The 20,135-nt window shown below is 36.1% G+C and overlaps 2 protein-coding genes across 2 annotated transcripts; one reads left to right on the top strand and one right to left on the bottom strand.

Moving 5' to 3' along the window:
- Positions 1-1,299: 1,299 nt before the first annotated feature.
- On the bottom strand, positions 1,300-15,752 carry LOC140923833 (palmitoyltransferase ZDHHC14-like). Its single transcript, XM_073373854.1, has 10 exons — positions 15,419-15,752; positions 11,116-11,276; positions 10,565-10,720; positions 9,627-9,652; positions 9,424-9,535; positions 8,633-8,687; positions 7,747-7,849; positions 4,359-4,468; positions 4,150-4,234; positions 1,300-3,683 (listed from the first exon to the last, which is right to left on the bottom strand). Exons 1-10 carry the CDS (start codon positions 15,604-15,606, stop codon positions 3,537-3,539), a joined length of 1,143 nt encoding a protein of 380 aa, XP_073229955.1. The 5' UTR covers positions 15,607-15,752; the 3' UTR covers positions 1,300-3,536.
- LOC140923846 (transmembrane protein 242-like) lies at positions 15,690-19,259 on the top strand. The gene is made up of 2 exons (XM_073373862.1): positions 15,690-16,115; positions 18,875-19,259. The coding sequence occupies exons 1-2, from the start codon at positions 15,690-15,692 to the stop codon at positions 19,019-19,021; spliced, it is 573 nt and encodes a 190-aa protein (XP_073229963.1). The 3' UTR covers positions 19,022-19,259.
- Positions 19,260-20,135: the final 876 nt, after the last annotated feature.

The raw sequence follows: 20,135 nt of genomic DNA, 5'->3' as shown, positions 1-20,135 counted from the left end.
GCTCCAGCCGATGGCTAGAAAGAAGGATTTGATTAGTATGTATCATGACAGGAGATGGGCTCCTGGTATCGATAGTTATCGATTGGTTTTTCGATATCGGTTTCTATAGATTGAACACGCCAGGTTAGCCTCGTTATCTTCGTAAGCATGTACGTCTGCCGCTGATGTTCTAGTACGCTAAACGGTTTGCTTGCATATATGACAAAAAGCAGAGCGACAAGGCCCGACCATTGAGGCACACCGTCCCGCTGGTCAAGAATGCTTGCGCCATTTACTGAAATAAAGTAACTGAGAGCGGTTATTGAGGTAGTTTGAGGACCATGACAGCACTAGTCCTGATATTCCAAAACTAGAGCGTAGTCGATCAAGCAAGATTCTTTGATCTACAGTATCAAATCCAACACTCAGCAGATCTAGTAGCACAAGTAGGGTGACAACATGCCACTTGTTCATGTTCATAAGGATATCACGCTCACACGTAGAATAAAACTGTTTCTGTGTTGTGGAATTCACGATATGTAGGCGGACTACTGTGCTTTAGGGTACAGGTTGTAGACTGTCATGTGATTGTGCACCTGCATTTGGTAATCTTTTGGTAGTTTACATACCACTGTGGTGTTTGACTACACGGTCCACACGCATTTGTTAGTGAAATATGTGTTTAAGAATTATTAAATGCGGAATGGTTTTAAGGCCCGACTTTTTAAGACTTTATTTTAACTGAACGAGTTGTTCCAGATGGCAAATTGTTGTTGCTCGAAATATCTAGAAGTCGTAACAGCCATCATTATTACCAGTTTCAGGCCTTCGCGATGGTTTTCGGGTGCATGAAACTGATTTGTACAAATAGTAAACGCGATGGGACGAAATTTACCAGTCCCGTATTTTGGTTACAATTTGCCTAAATCGTGAACCGACCTGTTTGCCCAGGTAAATGGTAAGTGACCTACGTCTCCCTCCACACGAAACCAGTGATCCGCTCACCGAACCAACATAGTTCTAGAGTAGTGTTTTTGAACCCCTACACGGATTTGCAAAAAAAATTGAAACCGGATACGCGGTTTCAGACCTACAGGATTCGTGTGGACAGCTCCTCTACCTTAACGGCGTTTGCAAACCATCGTTACTAGAATGTATTTCTTTTCTCCTGATAGGACACTGTATGAATGGATGAATAATAGCCGGATACGACACAATTGTAAGTGCAAGCCATTCAGTACCCTGGCAGTTTACAGTAAATTCATTGTCATTCATCAAGCTAGTTTGACTCGAACATTTTTTCAAGTAGTACGATATCCATCATCTTGTAAGACATGTTTAATTACAAAACCAAACAAAAATATATGAATGACTGAAAGTGGAAAATGCATATATATCACGTTTTAAATGAAAGAACCACAGACCATGTTAAACCATGTCAGCTAATAAAAATATTTGATAATGGGATAAGGATAAGTTGGGGATGAGACGAGAAAACTTTACATGAAATAAAGTGGGCACGAAATTAATATTAATAAAGTTTTTAAAAAGACTAAAAGAGACTTTGACACAATATTGTACACATAACCTCGTTCCCAAGATACTCTCTTTCTAGAAATACTCTTGTCAGAAGCAGCAGTCAACTACCTCTTAACTTCAACTCCCCGCTAACATGGCCGCCAGCTTCAACTGGCTCCTGCTGTTCTTTGTTCATTGCAATGGCGGACACCTCTCTTAGTCAGAAACTTAGTGTCAGCCTCAAAGATGGCTGTTTTAGAACGAGTTGACTGAATTAGCTATATACAAATCCGAACACAGCTATTAATACTAATCCCTCTCCTTTTGATAGAATATAAGTAAAGTCATGCTTACTGATAGATACGACAGGTTGACATGCGCAACTACCAATCATACAAGTTTAAAAAATCAGTGTAAGAGGTCAATGAATATCATAGTTTAAATATAATTATGATCTAAAAGAACACGAGGCTTTCTAACCAAAGTGGTTCACAACGGTTTCCAGAATTTCGAGGTCTAACACCAGGACTACAACACTTATGGATCAATACAACAAAACATTTTCATTTGATCCTACAATAACGGTATCAAAGAAATCCCCAAATGAGTTACGAAATTTTTTTTTTGAAGACATGACAAGTTGCCATAGCAGCTTTATAACTGATCCCCATTTTTTTATGAATTGTAATTATTAGGTCAAAATTTACCTTTCTGCAAAGTATAAAAAATTCCCATTAAGTGGGTTCAGAGCTTTTTCAAATTTTTGAAAACTTCAAGGGGCCCTGAATCCACCTGACAGAAATGTTTTGAACTCTGAAAATGCAAACTTTGACATGTCAATGACATTCAACAATATTACGACAATGAGGGTCACTGACAAAACTAACAGGTTAAATTCATGATGGAAAGGTAACTAAAATATATACATATAAATCACTTTAACGTATTTACTTTATAACTTGTATATAGTTTTAGGTTTTAGGTAAGATCATTAATTTAAAGATCATGTAATAGATTAGTACGCCAGTACTTGGGAAAGCGTGCCCAATTAACTAACTGTTAAGCTAAATACCTTGACACTAAAATAAAGTTATTCATCATCATCATTATTATTATTATCATCATTATTATTTTGCATTTCATTTTAAGATAAATGAAAGGGGTTTTACTATCAGTCCATAAATGTATACGAGATGAAGAAAGCTGGAAACCATTTTGAACCACTTTAGAGAGGTTTTCATTGGCGTACGATCATTCCCCAAAAACTGATGTGAAAATTTGTTTTCCTTGTACGGAGTTCTTTGCATATTTCAAATGAAGATTTGACAATTTGAAATATAACCTGTCAGTTCTAAAAAACAAAACAAATCATAAATATGACTCCAGATATGCAGTACAAAAGAAGAAATGTTCCTATAAAAACTACAATTGGGTAGCTGCTATAGTTATTTTATACTGTAATAATTTTCATTAAGTTACCCATTACTCTATAAGATAGTGTAAGAAAGCCCTATAGCAGTACTTTCCAGTAGAGCTGCAGATTGTATTATGTTACACACAGTAGTTCCAGCCTCTGAGTTTGTGTGCTTATCCCTATGTGTAATAATCATTGTTGTTAATCTTTTCAGTATTTCATGAGCATGTTGTAACTTTTTTATTCAAATCACTCAGCCCAGGGGTTGAAAAGACTACACTACATTTTCATCACTTCTTCCAACCAGGCAAACTTTCCGTCTCGATCATCCCTTAGTGATTACTGGCTGCCTGTTTCTTAGAAGTCCCAGTAACTTTGATGGCCCAAAGCCACGTTTTAAAATCAAAATCTTAACACCTGGACTGCAGGTCCTATCTCATAAACTTCTCCACTTTCCATATTATAAAAAACTAAATCTTTCACATAAACATTGCAAACATAAAACGGCTTTCTGGACCCGGTAATTACTACGACACATGAGAAACAGGTTCTAGGTTTGAAACTTTCCTGTTCAGTTGTGTACCTATGGGCCGGGGGGTTGGGGGCATGCATTACAACAGAGACGCTACACACTGCTTAGTTTAACCAGTCCTCTTTCACTATCAGCTTGAAGACTATCTTGCTGTTGGACACTTGACTCCAATTTTTGTTTTTCTTCTGTTCTACTAGAATCGTAAGTGACACCATTCTTTGAGCCTAGCTGTGTTGGAGACTAAAGATCCAAAAAAGAAAAAGAAATCAGAAAAAAGAGTCACTCTTGCAGGGCTGTCATGAGTAGCCAGCCACTGGCTATTTGAGCCGGCTACTACAGTAGAATCAGCTGGCTAATCTAAATTTCAAAATGAATAAAACATAACAAAAATAGGAGGATTTGTGGGATAAATGACTCTCTACTTTTCCCGGGAGACCAGCTTCTTAAAACCTTAATGACAGTCCTGCTCTTGGCAAGAAAAAGACATAAACTTCAGTTAGTGAGGTATTTACTTGGGGGAGTACTGTTCCCTGCTTAAGAGTGAGCTCTTATTCATATGTGGTCACTATCCCAGTACAGGTCCCTGAAGGCAGCATCTTTGTTCTCATGTATTGTACGATTTTGAGCAAGTGAGCTAACCCTAACGCAGTTAATAGCTTCAAGATTTATAACTCTACCAAGAACTTAGCAACAAGTCCCTAATTACCATAGGTGCTGTAGTTGTTCTAACTGCTCCATACTTGTCTGATTCAGGAGGTTCAGGTATGATAAGTCCTCGTCTGTTAATTAAACTGTAATATTCAACAACAAAAAAGCAAAGTAAATCATTTGAATCAGGAAGGTCATGCTAGTCACTGTCAACAAAACTCCTTTTGATCACCAAAATTAATTTTTTACATTTTTCTATGAATATACCTAGGATGAAGAGGACCACAGAGCACTGCAGCACAATTTTGCAACATTGAGCCTTCACTGTATGGATTAAAATTTCCTTGTCCACTCCGTGAAGAAAATGACCCTTTTATCTGTGAAACAAATAGATACATTAATTTTAGTTAATCAAAACAAGATCTTGAAAATCTAGGAGTGTGTGAGTACATAATACATACACTCAATTCATGTGTTGATAGCTGCTGAGTTGGGTTATTTACAATGTAAAACACAAAAGTGATGTCAAATAATAAAAGTAGAAAAAAGAAGATGAAAGATTACGACAATTATAATATAGCGGGAAAAAGAATTTCGGCTGTTACAGGATACCTTCAAGGGTGTCTCCTCTGCAAGTGATATAACACAACCCAGTTAAACGTGAGATACCCAAAACCCTATGTTAAATTAAAGCTTTTTGGAGTGGCTATCTTAATAAACCAACAAGTTTTTGAAAATTTGCACTATCAGTTTTTAATGATTTTTTTTAATCAGTGCGTCTGAATCAGCTTTCTTATGCTAACACTCAAAAGGAATTTGTTTGACTGACCTAGATTTTTGAGGAATGTTATTTTAATGTGTAAAAAGCAAAAACATGTTTGAGAATTCTTTTTTCCCTAATACGTTTTGGTTGAGAGACATTTCGTATCGTTATCCAACTGTTTTAGCCCTGTTCCCATTATTGTTCTCACACTTTTCATGGCAATAGAAAATGGCAAAACCCCAACATGTATTTTTAGCGTTTTGACTTATCGAGGACTGCACAAGCACCTATCCCGTGGTCAATGACCGTTGGACCGCCACGGACGTTGCAAAATTTCAACCCTCTCCGTTCAGCGATATTGTTCTCCCAACGCTTCTTTTGTCGGTCTCTTCTCCCTCCTTGCACTGTTCCTTGTAAAATCGTCTTGGCAAGCCCAGATGATCTTGATACATGCCCAAACCACTTTAACTTGCGTTTCTTTACTGTGGTTAAGATATCATCATGGGGCCCAATGGCTTGCCTGATTCTGTCTCTGACTGCATCGTTAGTGATGTGATCTCTGTATGAGATGCAAAGCAGTTTCCTAAAGATCTTATCTCAGTGGCCTGCAATTTCTTCAGGATGTCCGCTGTCAATGTCCAGGTTTCGCAGGCGTACAATAGTACTGAGATAACTAGGGAGCACATTTGTCTGATCTTTGAGCTTAGAGAGATCTGCTTATCACTCCAGATGGTCTTCAGTCTCGCTAGTGCTGCTGTTGTCTGTGCAATTCTGGACAGTACTTCAGGCTTGGAACCCTGATCTGTGACGACTGCGCCCAGATACTTGAAGCTATCAACCTCGTCCAATTTTTCACCGTTGATTCTGATGTCAATGCTGATACCATTCGCGTTATTGGTCATCAGTTTGGTCTTCTCTGCACTGATTTCCATGCCAAAGGCTGCAGAGGTCTTATCCAGGCGATCCACAAGGGAGGCTAGTTCCTCCTCTTTTCCCACCAGGCCGTCAATGTCATCAGCAAAACGTAAGTTGGTAATTGTTTTGCCTCCGATGCTGACTGTTCCTTAGTGATCTTCTAGTGCGTCAGTCATAATTCTCTCCAGAAAGATGCTGAAAAGAGTTGGTGAGAGTACACACCCTTGTCTGACTCCGACTGTGGTTCTGAACCAGTCTCCTATGTCACCATTAAGGTAGTCTGCACTAGTGGCCTTGTTGTAGAGGTTTTCAATGACTTGGATCAGGTTGACATTGATGTTATAAAGCCTCATAGTAGACCAAAGGGCTTTATGCCATACTCTGTCAAACGCCTTTTTAAAATCAATAAAGACATGGTAGAGGTCTTGTTGATGTTGGAGGTACCTCTCGCACAGTATCCTGAGATTGAAGATCTTTTCTGTGGTACTGCGACCTGATCGGAAACCTGCGTGCTCTTCTGCGATGATTGATTCTGCCTGAGGCCTCAGTCACCTGGATGACTAAGTGAATCAAATTAGTGAAAGAAAACAAACAAACAAAAAAAACAACAAACTAATCACTTTGAGTTTAGGTTTTGAAAACAGATTTGGATGCTCGTATTAAAAACCTCATACAAAAATCGATGGTGCAATTTATTACACAGAATGTTGGTTTCTTACGATAGCCAGTTCAATGAGCTTTAAGTTGATATAGGGTCTTAGGTATGTGATGTTTAACCCAAATGTGCTACATCACTAGCATGTGAGACAGCCCAGAAGGCATCTGGTAAGCTGATAACCTAGTTTCAAATTAATGAAATTCATACTTGGCTCAATGGCTGAGAAGTAATAACCAAAAGAAGTCCCATTGAGATTTACCATTGAAAAAGCATTGTGTAACTGACAAATCATCATGCTATGACGAGTGCATTGTCAAAGAAAAAAATGTGATTAATTTTATCTTTTATCTGGGAGATTTCCTGGGGCAACCATGGTTTAGACCCATTGAACCACTACCATTCTGACTTAACACTGACTTAAATTCCACATAGAAATGCCTGCCACCTTCCTGTACCTTTCCTCACTTCCTTTATATGATTTTCATATATTCAATTCGTTTGTTTGCCATGCATTTATAATGAAGAAACTCAAATGCCTAGCTCTAGTGCTGCAGTTTGAATGTTGACAAGCCTGAATTTTTTCAGGCTTCCTTTTCACCACTGCAAAAGCTGCGTCTATAACTGCAATGATCTTTTTTTGTTTAATTCTTCACCACACAGTGCCTATATATGGTTTTCAAATACACCTGATTGAAAAAACGCTGTCAATTGAAAAGTATAACCCATGAACTATGGCACCTAATAAATTTATGAGTAGAATTTTTTTAGCACTACAAATTTAAAGTTCTTTCCAGAAAAGTATAATTATCGAAGCTTTTCATGACAATGCATTCCACAAAAGTTCAAATGGTTTCCAGTTTTCTTGGCGATAAGCTCACAACTTCACCTGTGCAGGGCACATCAGAGATCTCTGCGGTTAAAGAGCATAGCCATATCGCTAACGCACACTTGAAAATCATAAGATAGGACTTTTAAAAAAGCTTTCTTGGAAGACCGCATAAAAAGACAACGGTATGCCTCAAACAGAGTACTATAGGGATTTGCATCAGCACCAGCATCTCATGTCAGTGTAAACTTTTGATGAAAGAACTTTGAATTTGCCTTGCTAATGAATGTATACTTATAAATCATTGAGGCCTCATCGTCCATGGTTTATAGTTCTTAAACGATGTTTTTTCAATCAGGTATAAATATTCAATATGCTTTCTCGGTTTGTATTTTTTTGTAGGTGTTTTGTTTGTCCTCACCTTAACTGGTTCAGTTGGCATTTCTACTCTTAAATATACAAACAAATAATGATCAGTTTTGGTTATACTTACATCTTCATTTGTGGTTTGATTAGAAGCAACTAAATATCCATGAAATCCAGTTAAACCAACTATCGACCAAACTGAGAAAAAACAGATGATGGCCTCCAGGATAGTAGCATCAGTCAAGGAAACTCAAATTGATTGTTTGGATTAAGTGTATCTTATGGTTTAAGAGCGTGACATTGTAAACAAAGATCGGAGTGTGTCAGGTTATGGCATCAAAAATGATGATGATTGCTTTTCAGTTCCGGTCATTGTAAAATGCAGACTGCAGCCTATTGTTTACCGTGTAAATAAGTACGTGACAACAATAGTCCCATTGTTTTCTAACCGTAAAAACAATAGTCCGCAGTCAGTGCGCAGTCTGCATTTTACACTGCCCCTTTTCAATTCGCGAGCTCTAACTTGTAAAAAAATATCCATAAATCTTTCCTCCATTAGCTTTGTTTATGATTCACATACACCGATCATAACATTAATGAAGAAGAAGGGTAAGAGCATTTGCCTCCAACCAATAAGGCATAGCTGCAGACCTCTTACATGTAAGTGATAACATATAGTGTACTTGTCCTTGCTGCAAGATGACTTTCTTCATTTTCCCCCTCCTAAAAAACTAACACTAATGAATGCAGACAAAGACCTACTTTAAGTGCTACCACTATTGTCGTCAGTAATTTTTCATTTGCTTAATGAACTTCAACTGCTTGACTGGTATATAAGTAACTGAGTTGGTTAGTTTTTTTGTCAACAAATGCATTTACAACAATTAATTTGTTTTTGTTACCACTAAAGCAAAATATGATAACAAAAATTCACACTGAAAATGTGTTTGTACAACTACCCAAGGAGAATGCAACTTAGCACATAACTATAGTTACTGCAAACTAAAGGATATCTAGCTGGAGATTGCTTCATAGCAGAAATAAATGTGTTATTTTCTCCTTTAGATACTGCAAAACAAAAACAGAAAAACTGATTATCTTCAGACACAGATGAGATTTTTACTGTGGAAATAAACTGTTACTTGAACAAAGCAAAAAATGAAAATTGTGACAAGTTGGGGAAAATACATGTATTTTTACAGAAACCATTTACTTTTCACTTCAGCAATAGGTAAAAAAAATGAGCACCCATACAGATTGCATGTGAACAAAATTGATATTTTTAAGACTTCCTGTTACTTCAAGTCATTTTTGCCAAGTACATGTAAATCAAAGGATCAAGATTACAAGTAATTACATATAAATCATTTTGATAAATCAGATTCTAAATTGTGCTAAAATGATGTTCACCTTTCAAAACATTGTGACAAATACTTCAAACCAGGAAATTGCTGTGATGTTATTGTCATGAATTATTAATATCAATGGTACAAGAATTCATTTTAGGGTGCAAGATATTACATTGACCACTTAAGAGAATGAACAAGTGGTTCATGGCATAGGAATATCTTAGAAGGCTTCAAGTTCTTTTAGATCTCTTTTATATAGACATCATTCTAAAGCATAAACTCTGAGGATGGCTTGTTCTAGGAAACTCATGAGAAATGGAATTTGAAATGTGGCAACATTATTCACATAGCTCTTGGTCATTTCAACTTAGCCTGGTGAGTAAAACTTGTGAACTGCTGTTCTCTTGGTTGGTTTACAAAGTAAACATAGTAATGTAAACAAAATAAAGACTCACACATTACAAGATGAGTAACAACAAAAGCAAACAGGTAACAGCAGTAAATTGACAGCGAAACAAGAAACATAAAGAAAAACTTATAGTTTCTCTTTCCTACGCAGTTACCAACCTAGGAAAAAAAAACATACATAAAGAAGATTACACAGATGAATTTAACATCAAAGAAAAATATTTGATTTCATTTAAATCTAAAAACTCACCCAAGGGCAATGATGGTCAAACCGTTCTGAAAAGAAAGGATACAGTGGTATGAAATAAGTAGGCTGTGCTTAGGATGCTGTAGTTAACTTTTATCAAAGGTAATTTTTGTTTTCTTTTGTTTTGGGGTATGTTAATGTATGCTAATGAAGTTGAACCAAAGGAAAAATAAAAATGAACCTGAGATAAAAAAAAAAACTACAACATAATAATACATGTAAACCTTACAAACTTTATGTGACAGACTTCTAAGGTATTATGTGTATACCCAAAGAAACTAAAGCACTGTTTGAAAAAAAAAAATGAAGGATGCTCCCAAGCTGAAAACTTGTAAGCAGAAATAAATTTAGGGTGTGTAATAGCTAACAAAATAAAAAGCAAGAGGCTTATTTGGCAATATTGGGTTCACTACTATTCAATACCCCATTACAGGTAGCTTGGTGGGGGGGTGGGGGGGGTGGTTGTAATCCTCTACTACGTGGAATTTGATGATGTTTTGAAAAACCTCTACACAGTTAAAGTACTCATGAAACAGAATAAGTAATCAACTATAATAGGACATTATTACAGGCCTGAATAATTGTTTACAAATTGACCTTATTTCGATAGGAGAATTTTATGATCTTCTGTCAAATTCTTGCAACTAGTTCTGTAAGGAATGTATGGAAATCAGTTTGGAGAATTGAATCTGGATATTGGAACTTAAAGGGTTAATTACTTGATACTGATGGCTAAATGTACATGTAGGAGAATTTCCACTATAACTGACTTTTCATCAAAGGCTAAAATTACATGTACACTGTAAGTATAAAAGTGTACATAGTTTCTTTAGTGTTCACAATGTTATGCAATGTTATGTAACATTAGTATTGTAATGCTGTTGAGTATGATTTATAAAATTTTGTTATTAAAAAAAAAAAAAAGTAAGTAATCAGCTTACCAACACAGTTGTCACACATGCTACAGTGGGAAGCCCTTGGTGGTCGAAATATTTTGCATGTAAAGCAAAACTTAAGTTTGACTGTTTGTCCATTTATTGTGATCTCCTTTACTCGTGGAGGAGGACGGTATGTCTGGGGATCCTGACTTGGAGTTTCTGTAGATTTTAAAAACATCACACTTTACATTGACACCCTGGTAATACTGAATACAATAATAATTCTGCAGGAACATTTTAATGTTGGAAACAAGTAACAAACCTAAACTGGCTTGAAAATTCTTAACCAAGAAAAATTTAAAATGCACATTATTGTAAACATTTTTAACATTAAGATAGAGTTATATAAATTTGAAATTCAGGAGGGAAAATTTAATCAATGAAAAGGTTTTGTATTGTGCAAACTAAAATGGTGGCATATAAGGCATGCATAATATTCATGTTATCTTGTTTACCTATGGAACAAGTATTTACACATTAAGAAGAAACAAAACATTTGCATCAAACATATGTTCAAAACCACTTGGGAAGGAAAACAATTTTAGGTTTCTTACCTAAAGTTTTTTCTATGTAAGCTGCTTCTTCAGCTGACGCTCGTGGTACTATACCAGGGTCACTAAATGCAGTGCGAAGTAATGTTGACATAACAAAAATAAATAACCAAGCTGCTATAAGTGGAACTGCTGGGGAAACCTCTTCATACAAATATGGACAACTGCAAGAAAAACAATGTCATTAAGAATATGAAGCTAGTACGCAAGGAAGCTAAGGAGTATGGTCAGTATTGAGAAGGGTAAGTTCTCAGTCCGGGTGAAAGTTTACATTTTCAATTTACATTCTCAGTGTCTCAACTGAAATCACATGCGTACAATATGTGTTTCATGAGTGATCTATGGCATTTGTAAACAGTTTTTTAAAAAAAATCAAAATGAATGCTCTTTCATTTTCTTCAAAATACTTAGAACATCCTGATCAAAAAGCTTTCTGCATGTTTTTCCAGCTTTGTATTGAAATTTTAATATCAATGTCAATGCCAGTTATTAAAGATTAACAACTTTAACATACACTTCAAAAGCCGTGGTATTCAAATTTTTCAACAGGGAAGAACAAACAGCATGCATTAATTCAATTCAACTATCTCTTTTTGGTACTTTGTGGTCTGGACCTAAACTGCATGTTTGGGCTTTAGTACCAGTAAAACTCACTTCTTCCCCTCTAAAAAGTTATTTTCACAATTTTAAAATACACAGAGATTTTCTCAATTAAAATTCTTGGTAAATTAGAAACAATATTGCAATTTTGGAAAGTTCAGAAAAATGACTGAAAAAAAATTCTCTGATCTTCAACATGTTTCACAATTTGTGTAAACTTCATGTTCAGGAATCTCCAAAACACACGTGCAAGTGTAGGCAACCTATTAATTAGGTGGTTGCTTAATATAATAATAAAAAAAAAAAGAAAAAAAATCATCTTATATGATACCAAGCAGAGCATTTTAACAGAAAGGTGGAACTTCTGTGCAAATGAAACCCAAACAGCAACCTTCACATGTACATAAAATGTGTAACAAACTAATGGACAGCCCTGCTCTCTACTTACTTGCAGGTATCCATGCTTTAATGTGTACTTAGTTCTATTCTTTAAATATATTAATACCATGGTGTGGAAAAATTTGTTTCAAAATGTTAAAATCAAAGAAATAAATCTGAATTAAAGCATACTTTTTCCTATTCTTTGTACCTTTGTAATGTTAATAAACAAAAGTAATTTTAATTTTCAGTGGACAAAACTTTGTCACAGAATATCTTGAGACATATTATCCCATTTTTTTACACTTTTCAAGGGTAAAAGATATAATAATATTAGTTATCTGTGATAACACCAAAGACAACTTATGGGAGTCCGAGAAAATAAATTTCAAAATTTCACAGGAACTGAGAAAACACAGGTAAAATTGTCTTGAGTAAAATTTCATTTTGTGAAATTTGAAGATTTTGAAGTTTGTTTTCTTGAGCTCCCATACGAACCTTTTCTTTGGAGTTATTTCATATAACTTATTACATTTATAGCCCTCGGAAAATGTAAAAAGGATGTAATAAGCTTGAAATTATTCTGGTACGAGGTTTTTGTTTGCTGAAAAATAAAATTACTCAACTTCCTAATGGATTCTGCTTTAAAACAAATCAGCTATTGGAGCTTCAAGTGTATTCTATAAAATAATAAACCAGACTCTTGTCTGATTTATTTCCAGCTTTAGGACAATTACTAATAGCATCTGTCAGAGTATTCCTCCACCTGATGTGCTCTTCTCTCAAAGATGGATCTGTAACCAAGTTTCACACCAAAGCCTGTTGCATGCAAACAAAATTCTGCTACATGATAACTTCAGTTTTAGGCTCAAGTTAATCATATCAGTAAGAAAAATCAACCTGTCAACTTAGGACAAAAAGGCAGCACACTTTTCATTAATTTTGCTAGAATATATGTCCTTTAACTTCTGGTGATCCAGTAATACATACATACATACTTAAATCCATTTCCCAAAGTGAAATAACCACTAAAAATATCACCGAAGAGGAAGAAAAATACAGCTGTAGTTCCTTATAACTTTCACAAAAACAGTTTGGCCTTGGACATGAGCTCGGGATGGCACAGAAAAAAAAAATGTTATAAGTGGTCAGAGTCAGAGTTAAACCCAAGACAGACTGCAGATCACAAGTTTGTCACCAGACAACATAACCATAACAGTGAAGAGAAAGATAAGATGTTAGATCTATAGTATAAGAAATAACATCTAATAAGTTCATCAGTATGTGATAAATGAGAATAATCTGTCAGCTGTTGATAAACATAAGCACTTGGGCATTTGAATTGAATCTTCTTCAAGGTGGGACGCTCATATCAATTACATTGTTGGTAAGGCAAATCGAGTATTGGGTCTAATAAGGAGAACGTTTGGGTCTAAAGATCCTGTGCCAATCAAAACAGCTTTTATCGCTTTAGTTTGTCCTATTCTGGAAAATGGATGCCCAGTGTGGAATCCATATTTGGTTAAACACATACACAGTATTGAATCCATTCAGTGTCGTGCTACTCGATTGATATGTGGATCTCATAATTCTTACACTGAAAGGCTCACTGAACTAAACTGGTCAACATTGGAGCTTAGAAGAAAATACCTTTGCCTGGTTCAAATTTACAAGATAATTCATGGCTATTCTGATAGTGATTATACCACGTATGTGCATCTGACTGGCCTGACAAGAACTAGAAGAAACCATGACTTTAAAATCAGGCCTAGAGCAGCAAGGACAAACTATTTTAAATTTTCATTTTTTAATCGTTACGTTAATGACTGGAACTCTTTACCAAACTTCGTTATGTCTGCTTCCAGCTTGAACTCTTTTAAAACTTTATTACTTAATTATCTTTGTAAATAGTCATATGTTTATTATTTCCTACTGAATTTGGATTTTCCTTTTTATTTAATATCTAAGTAGTTTATTTAGTTGTTTTTTGTTTTTGTTTTTTTTTTCTCTTAGTATCATGTGATGTATAGCTATGTATTAGTTTTCTATTCTTAATTGTTTTATCTTTTCGTTTTGGAGGGCAGTTTTTACATGGGAATTCAATTCCCCCTATTGCTTTCCTTTACCTATTGTACTTTTATATATGTATATATATTTTTTATTTTGTACATTGGTAAAAAGAATTATTAAACTTACACAATACTTGTGGAGAAGGCACAGATGCCATAGTATTTTTAGTGACCATCAGTTACTCCTTGATTTAAAATTTTTGTGTAACAATATAAGCTCATAAGTTCCTTAATAAGTAGATAATGCTATTAAAGCTTTGCTATTTTAGCTACAACCCTTAAATCTGTTATGTTTTGTTCTTGATTGATTTACTTGTAGGCACCCTGAACCAGCATATAGTGTATACTGTGTTGATTAGGCCTTGTAACACTAAAATTGCTGACAATACAGTGTAGCTACTTACATTTGGGATACGTGTAGCCTGCAATATTTGTAAGCCCAAGTGTAAGCCACTATAGGCGGCTGTTTTAATTACTTTGTATTTCACAGATTGTATGTTCATGTTTGGCCATGTCAGTGGCTTTAAGTTGTTATAGGAATGTGTGACAGCGAGTTTACATCTATTAAAAAAGATTGTTTAGTTGCTAAACTCTTAGCTTCAAATGGATCTATTTTTCTGAGATACAGGGGTATTTTAATCATACTAGGCTCGTATTTTGTAAAAAAAAATTGCTTGACTTGCCGCCGGAAGCAAGTTGGCAATATTGGATTCACTAACCATAAGCTTATAAAGGAAGATCTACCAAATCAAGTTCCTGTTTGATATGCTTCATTACCTTCATAACATGTAAATCAACTGCAAGTTATACCGAACTTTTATCAAACTAAGTAATGCCTCTTCTTAAATCACAAATGGCAATATCCCCGGCAATAGCATCTTATTATACTCTTTCATTCTTCAGCAAAACCAGACAGCATAGCTCAGTAAAGCAGCTTAGTGCTGGCAGGCCATGCTGATCGACAATATCAAGCTCAATAAAATTTAACTCTAAGTACGCCTAGGTACATGTATTAAAATCACTTTATAATTGGCAAAACAAAACATTCTCATAAATCAATATCCCACAAGACTAGAAAAACACCTTGTAAAAATAGTGAAAAAGTCAATTTTAAAAAATAAAGGAAACGGTAAAGAATTGGCGAAACCTGGCCGACTGTCGAGGGCCCGAAGATTTCTGACAGCATGCCTGTTGGATTACATGACCTCATGATCCTACACATATAAAAGGGAATCAACTAATTTAGTTTATATACTTACTCAAACGCAAAAAATAATCCGCTAGTAACAACTATAAGCACCACAGTGAAATAAAACACGCCATTATTCCTAGCCATAATAATCCTTCCATCGCAGTAAAACTTGTTTCTACCGGGAAAAACCTCCCAATTCCTCTTTGACATTATGGGTGTGTATTGTTTCTTTTGAGTCATGGAGGTTTCCGTCATCACTTACAACTACCACGCGCACGGGAACCTTTTCCTCGCTGCTAAAGCTGTCATTACAGTCACTCGTTCCTCTGTGCCGAAGTATGAGAACGAATTCAGCTGGTAAGATCCACCTGAAACAGTCTACATCGCTATCAACCGGAACGAACTTCGAGTCTCACACAGAATCATTCTATAGCGCATGCTTAGCTGAGCCCGCGATTGTTAGAAAGAAAATCAAAATGGCGGACGAAGAAAACCAACAGTCGCCAGAAAGGTTTGAGCACGACAGACCAGCTTCTGTTCTTCCAGGGGCCTTGTTTATAACGGGTGTGACTTTTGCATCAATAGTTGGTGGTTTTGGCTATGCCATCGGGCAAGCTCGTCGAAGAAGTTCGGAAGCTTTTGATGCAAGAACGCAAGAAGGGGTCAAGTTGGCCCTCAGAGCACTGGGCTGGGGTACTGTTCTAGCTGTCAGCGGTGTAGGTCTTTTGGTCCTTAGTGTGAAGACTGCTTTGGGAGTCAAAGACGTAAGAATTGTTTTACAGTTATTTTCTAAGAACTTGGGATCCCTCACTCCCTATGAAAGTAAAACGTAGCGCAACGTTTAATCGACCACTACGTCCCGCGCGGGGGGACGAGGGGGACTGCTATTTATGGGATATATAGGTTTGTGCTGCTGTGAAGGGTATGGTTTTCAAGCAGTTTACTGTTGGGTAGGGTATATAAGTCAGAGAGTTTGGGTCTAGAATAGGGTACAGTCGAACCTCTCAGTACAGGCACCTCTCTAATACAGACATCTCTCTAATACCGACATCTCTCTATTATGGACAGTTTCCAATGTCCTGACAAAAGTCTCATATCAAAAGTAGGTTGAGTTTGATCATGCGGGTGAACGTATTCCTGAATAGGACTGTTGTTGTTGACAGTGACTGACGTTTCGACAACCTACTGTGCGGTAGTCATCTTCAGAGTCAAAGTGAGTTGTATCACGTCAGTTGATGGTATTATACTCTGGTTATTGATCTGATTGGTCAATTACATCGCGATGTTATTGGTCGTCTGTCAGTTAAGCCCAGATGTTATTGGCTATGACAAGGAAAAAATAACGGATTCCCATTTTCGGATATTTTAGGGTATTTAAAGAATACCCATAAAAATATCCAAAATTGGGAATCCGTTATTTTTTCCTGTGTGAAGACTCGTAATCAGTAATTTATTGGTGCGTTTCGATCCGTCTATTGTCACAGTTAAACAGTCGTCTATTGTTAGTCAAATTGTCAGTTCTCCAGTCGTTCTCTCGTAGTTAGTTTTGCTTGATCTCGTCAATAAGTCGTTTGTACAGCGCTGGTAACTGTTGGCTACGATTCAGTGTCATTTGTTCTAAGTTAGTTAACCAGCTTTCTAAAGTAAGACGTTGATAGTAGTCTGTAGAATACGTTATACATGTCGCAGAGTCCCAGTCAATTTGATGTTTTGTCTGTAAATGGTGGTCAGCAATGTGATTGTTGACGTCACTGTTCCTCGTCGCTCGTTTGTGTTCGGTCAGTCGCATGCTTAGGTTTCTGCCGGTTTCACCAATGTAAGAAGCCTGGTAGTTGCAGCATTTGATCTTGTATACTGCTCCCTGTCTGTCCTCCGGTTTGTCTTTGTCCTTGACATTAGTAAGCGGTTGCCGTAAAGTGGTTATCGGTTTGTGTGCAACACTTATATATATTGTAAGGTGGTAATATAAGTGCAATAGTTTCAGACGTGCCTCTGATGTATGGTATAGTTACTGTCGTAACAGGGCCAGAGTTGGTCTAAAAGTTGGAATCAGTGTTACTGTGACTGTTCCGTCTAACAAGGTCCGTGTTGTAATTGTGCTTACTAAAAACGTTGTCTCATATATTTTCTTTAAAAAAACCCTCTATAATACGAACTCTCTCTCATACGGACAACGGACACTAAAGCTTGGCCCCAGAGGGTAAATTCATATAAACTTAACCTCTTTATTACGGACACTGTAGTGATCAAGTAAATCTGCATAGCGTGAATCCCATCTAGTCTGGCTGGTGAGCTATGCAAGGTGATATAAAGCCCAGTCACTGTACACCAAACAACGATTTGCGAAAGGTGTACAGAGGAACATAACTGACTTTTTGAAGGCTTCAATAACTACAGATAGCATGAAGATCTTTTCTATTACATTTTGTACTCTAGTGACTGTTTACGGCACTTGCAAAATTACGAAAGACGCTTTCAGAATGGTGCTTTACGTTAACTTTTTACATGCAGCATTATGCTGAAGCTGGTTTTGTTTTTCAACAGTAATTTGTCTGTAGCTGAGATGTACAATGTTGTATGCTACTGAAAGACGGTGTCTTGTACCATGAATTGATACCTTTAAAGGCAGTTTAAAGATGAGTGTTAGCCTGGTTTTAGATACTGAACACTTAAAACTGTAAGTGGAGTCATAAAAGTGACGTCATCATAATGACCTCTTTTATACAGACACCTCTCCAATACAGACACTTCACTCCATCCCTTCGGTGTCCGTATTAGAGAAGTTTGACTGTATTAGTTTCCAGGAAACTGATCAATTAGTTGAAGATTTTAGTTGGGAATTGCCACTCAAAAATTAATGTAAAAAAACAAAATCAGCAAGTTTGAATTTACACAACTCAGCCTAAAAGCTATTCTAGGATTGGGGGGGGGGGGGGGGGAGAGGGATTTGGGGAGTTTAGTGTAGTGTAGGGTAGCAAAATCCAGCTGAACTAGCTCTTGTTTAGGCTAAGGTTTCCAGGATGCCAGCGGCACATCCCCACCCAAAAATTCCTAAAATACCTCCTTGAGAACTACATTTACGTATACCATATACATAAGTTTATAATCTCCACCAGCATAATCTTACCAGATTGTAACTGGGCTCATTCACATCACATTCCACTCACTAGACAGCTAGTGCTCATGTTTTCATGATGATTGTCTGCAGGCTCCTTTTGATAGCAGGGATACTTTGTAAGCCCCCTGAATTGACTACCCTGAGTGAAACTGATTTTTTATTTTGATTTTTTTTCTAAATAAAGAGCTAAGGCATATATCTGTTATATCCCAAGCCCTTCTTTTACATGGAGGAACAAAAGAAGAAAAATTAAAACTTGTGTTTTTTTTTAATATCCTGTATCACACAATCCTTTCTGATAACATGACTAAGATGATTAACACATTTTTGCAAGGTTGTATGTTCTGAATATAATGTTTGCAAAATATTCCAATTCATGACTTTTCAATTATTGCAATCTTTCAGGCAAAAGAGTTTGGTTTGAAAATGAAAAGCATTCTTCCTGCAAAAGATGGAGAATTTGTGGCAAAGTTTGAATCTTGGAGAATTCCAAGAAATAAAGGAGATGGAAATGAACAATGGTCATCTTTGGGTTCGAATTCAAAGACTTAGAAAACAGTGCTGTTGTGAAGGAAGAAAGATTTGTTAGCCAAATGATTAATGTCTCTAAAAAGAAGCCTGTTTGGTTTTCTTGTTGGCAGAGGTTATAAAAGCAGGAAGGAACAAAGTAATGGAGACCTCACACTACATGTATGCCAAATGACACTGGGCCCCCAGATGGGGTAGGTCACAGCTTGTAGGGACTGTCAGTTGAGGCAACTCTGGGGAATGTGCTGCTACAATCATAGCTTTTAAATAAGGAAAATGAAAGACGGAGAACTACACTTTATTATAACAAAGACACATTTATTTCTCCAACGTCAATAATTTGCATCCAACTTTTAATACTTGTTTGCAATTTACAATAATAAGCCCATAATGTGAATAAATACCATGTTGCTATGTTTTTCAATACTCTTTAAATAAAGCCACAATGTATGATTAAAAGAAAAATAACATAGATATGCACCATAACATGAAATGTATACAATGTGTGTTTCAGTGTTTCTTTTCATGTGTCAACAAACAATGTAATAAAAAATAAAATGTTTAATACAAATATGAGGAAAATTATTTAAAAATCTAAGCTTAAAATGTATTTTTAAGTAGAATTTATGGTACATTATACACTCTAGGTCCCTCTCCTAAAAAACTGAGGCTAAGCACAATAATTTTAAAGGTGTGTTCTTTTGAATTTACAATCCAGTTTTGGTCTTCAGTTTTCTGTATCAGACTGTTGCATGTGTATTAAGAAGGAAGAACCTATTCAACTGCATCATTCTTACACCTTCAAGAATAATAACATGCCTACCCTCTGTTTTGGTGCTCAAATTAGATAAGACAATTATTGTTTTACTTTTAAGACTAAAAAATACTAGTGCAGTTCCTTTGGGAAACTTTATCAAAAGTCTGTATATTATTTAAATCCAAATTGCTAAATTCAACAAAGTTTGCATTGTTTTCATACTGCCTGGATGTTTTACCATTACACCAGCACTATAGAAAGTTACTGTAAATTAGCCTAATTTTAGGTACAGTCTTCAAGCATTTTGAGCAAGGTGCATTGTTCTTATATACATGTACATGTACACTGTATAAACAATGTACATGTACAACTTGTCATGAC

Source organism: Porites lutea, chromosome 1, assembly GCF_958299795.1.
Source record: "Porites lutea chromosome 1, jaPorLute2.1, whole genome shotgun sequence".
Classification (NCBI taxonomy): Eukaryota; Metazoa; Cnidaria; class Anthozoa; order Scleractinia; family Poritidae; genus Porites; species Porites lutea.
The sequence above is the reverse complement of the archived record's forward strand: the minus strand, read 5'-3'. Positions and strand labels throughout refer to the sequence as shown.

What these genes read in the sequence shown, in the direction of transcription:
- LOC140923833 (XM_073373854.1), bottom strand. Translation starts at nt 15,606, where the DNA reads ATGACGGAAACCTCCATGACTCAAAAGAAACAATACACACCCATAATG. An exon ending in ATGAAGCAATCTCCAGCTAG is followed by an intron (nt 7,850 to 8,632) that starts ATATCCTTTAGT and finishes GACTGATGCTAC; the next exon opens with TATCCTGGAGGCCATCATCT. An exon ending in ATCAAACCACAAATGAAGAT is followed by an intron (nt 4,469 to 7,746) that starts GTAAGTATAACC and finishes TTTGTTTCACAG; the next exon opens with ATAAAAGGGTCATTTTCTTC.
- LOC140923846 (XM_073373862.1), top strand. Translation starts at nt 15,690, where the DNA reads ATGAGAACGAATTCAGCTGGTAAGATCCACCTGAAACAGTCTACATCG. An exon ending in CTGCTTTGGGAGTCAAAGAC is followed by an intron (nt 16,116 to 18,874) that starts GTAAGAATTGTT and finishes GCAATCTTTCAG; the next exon opens with GCAAAAGAGTTTGGTTTGAA.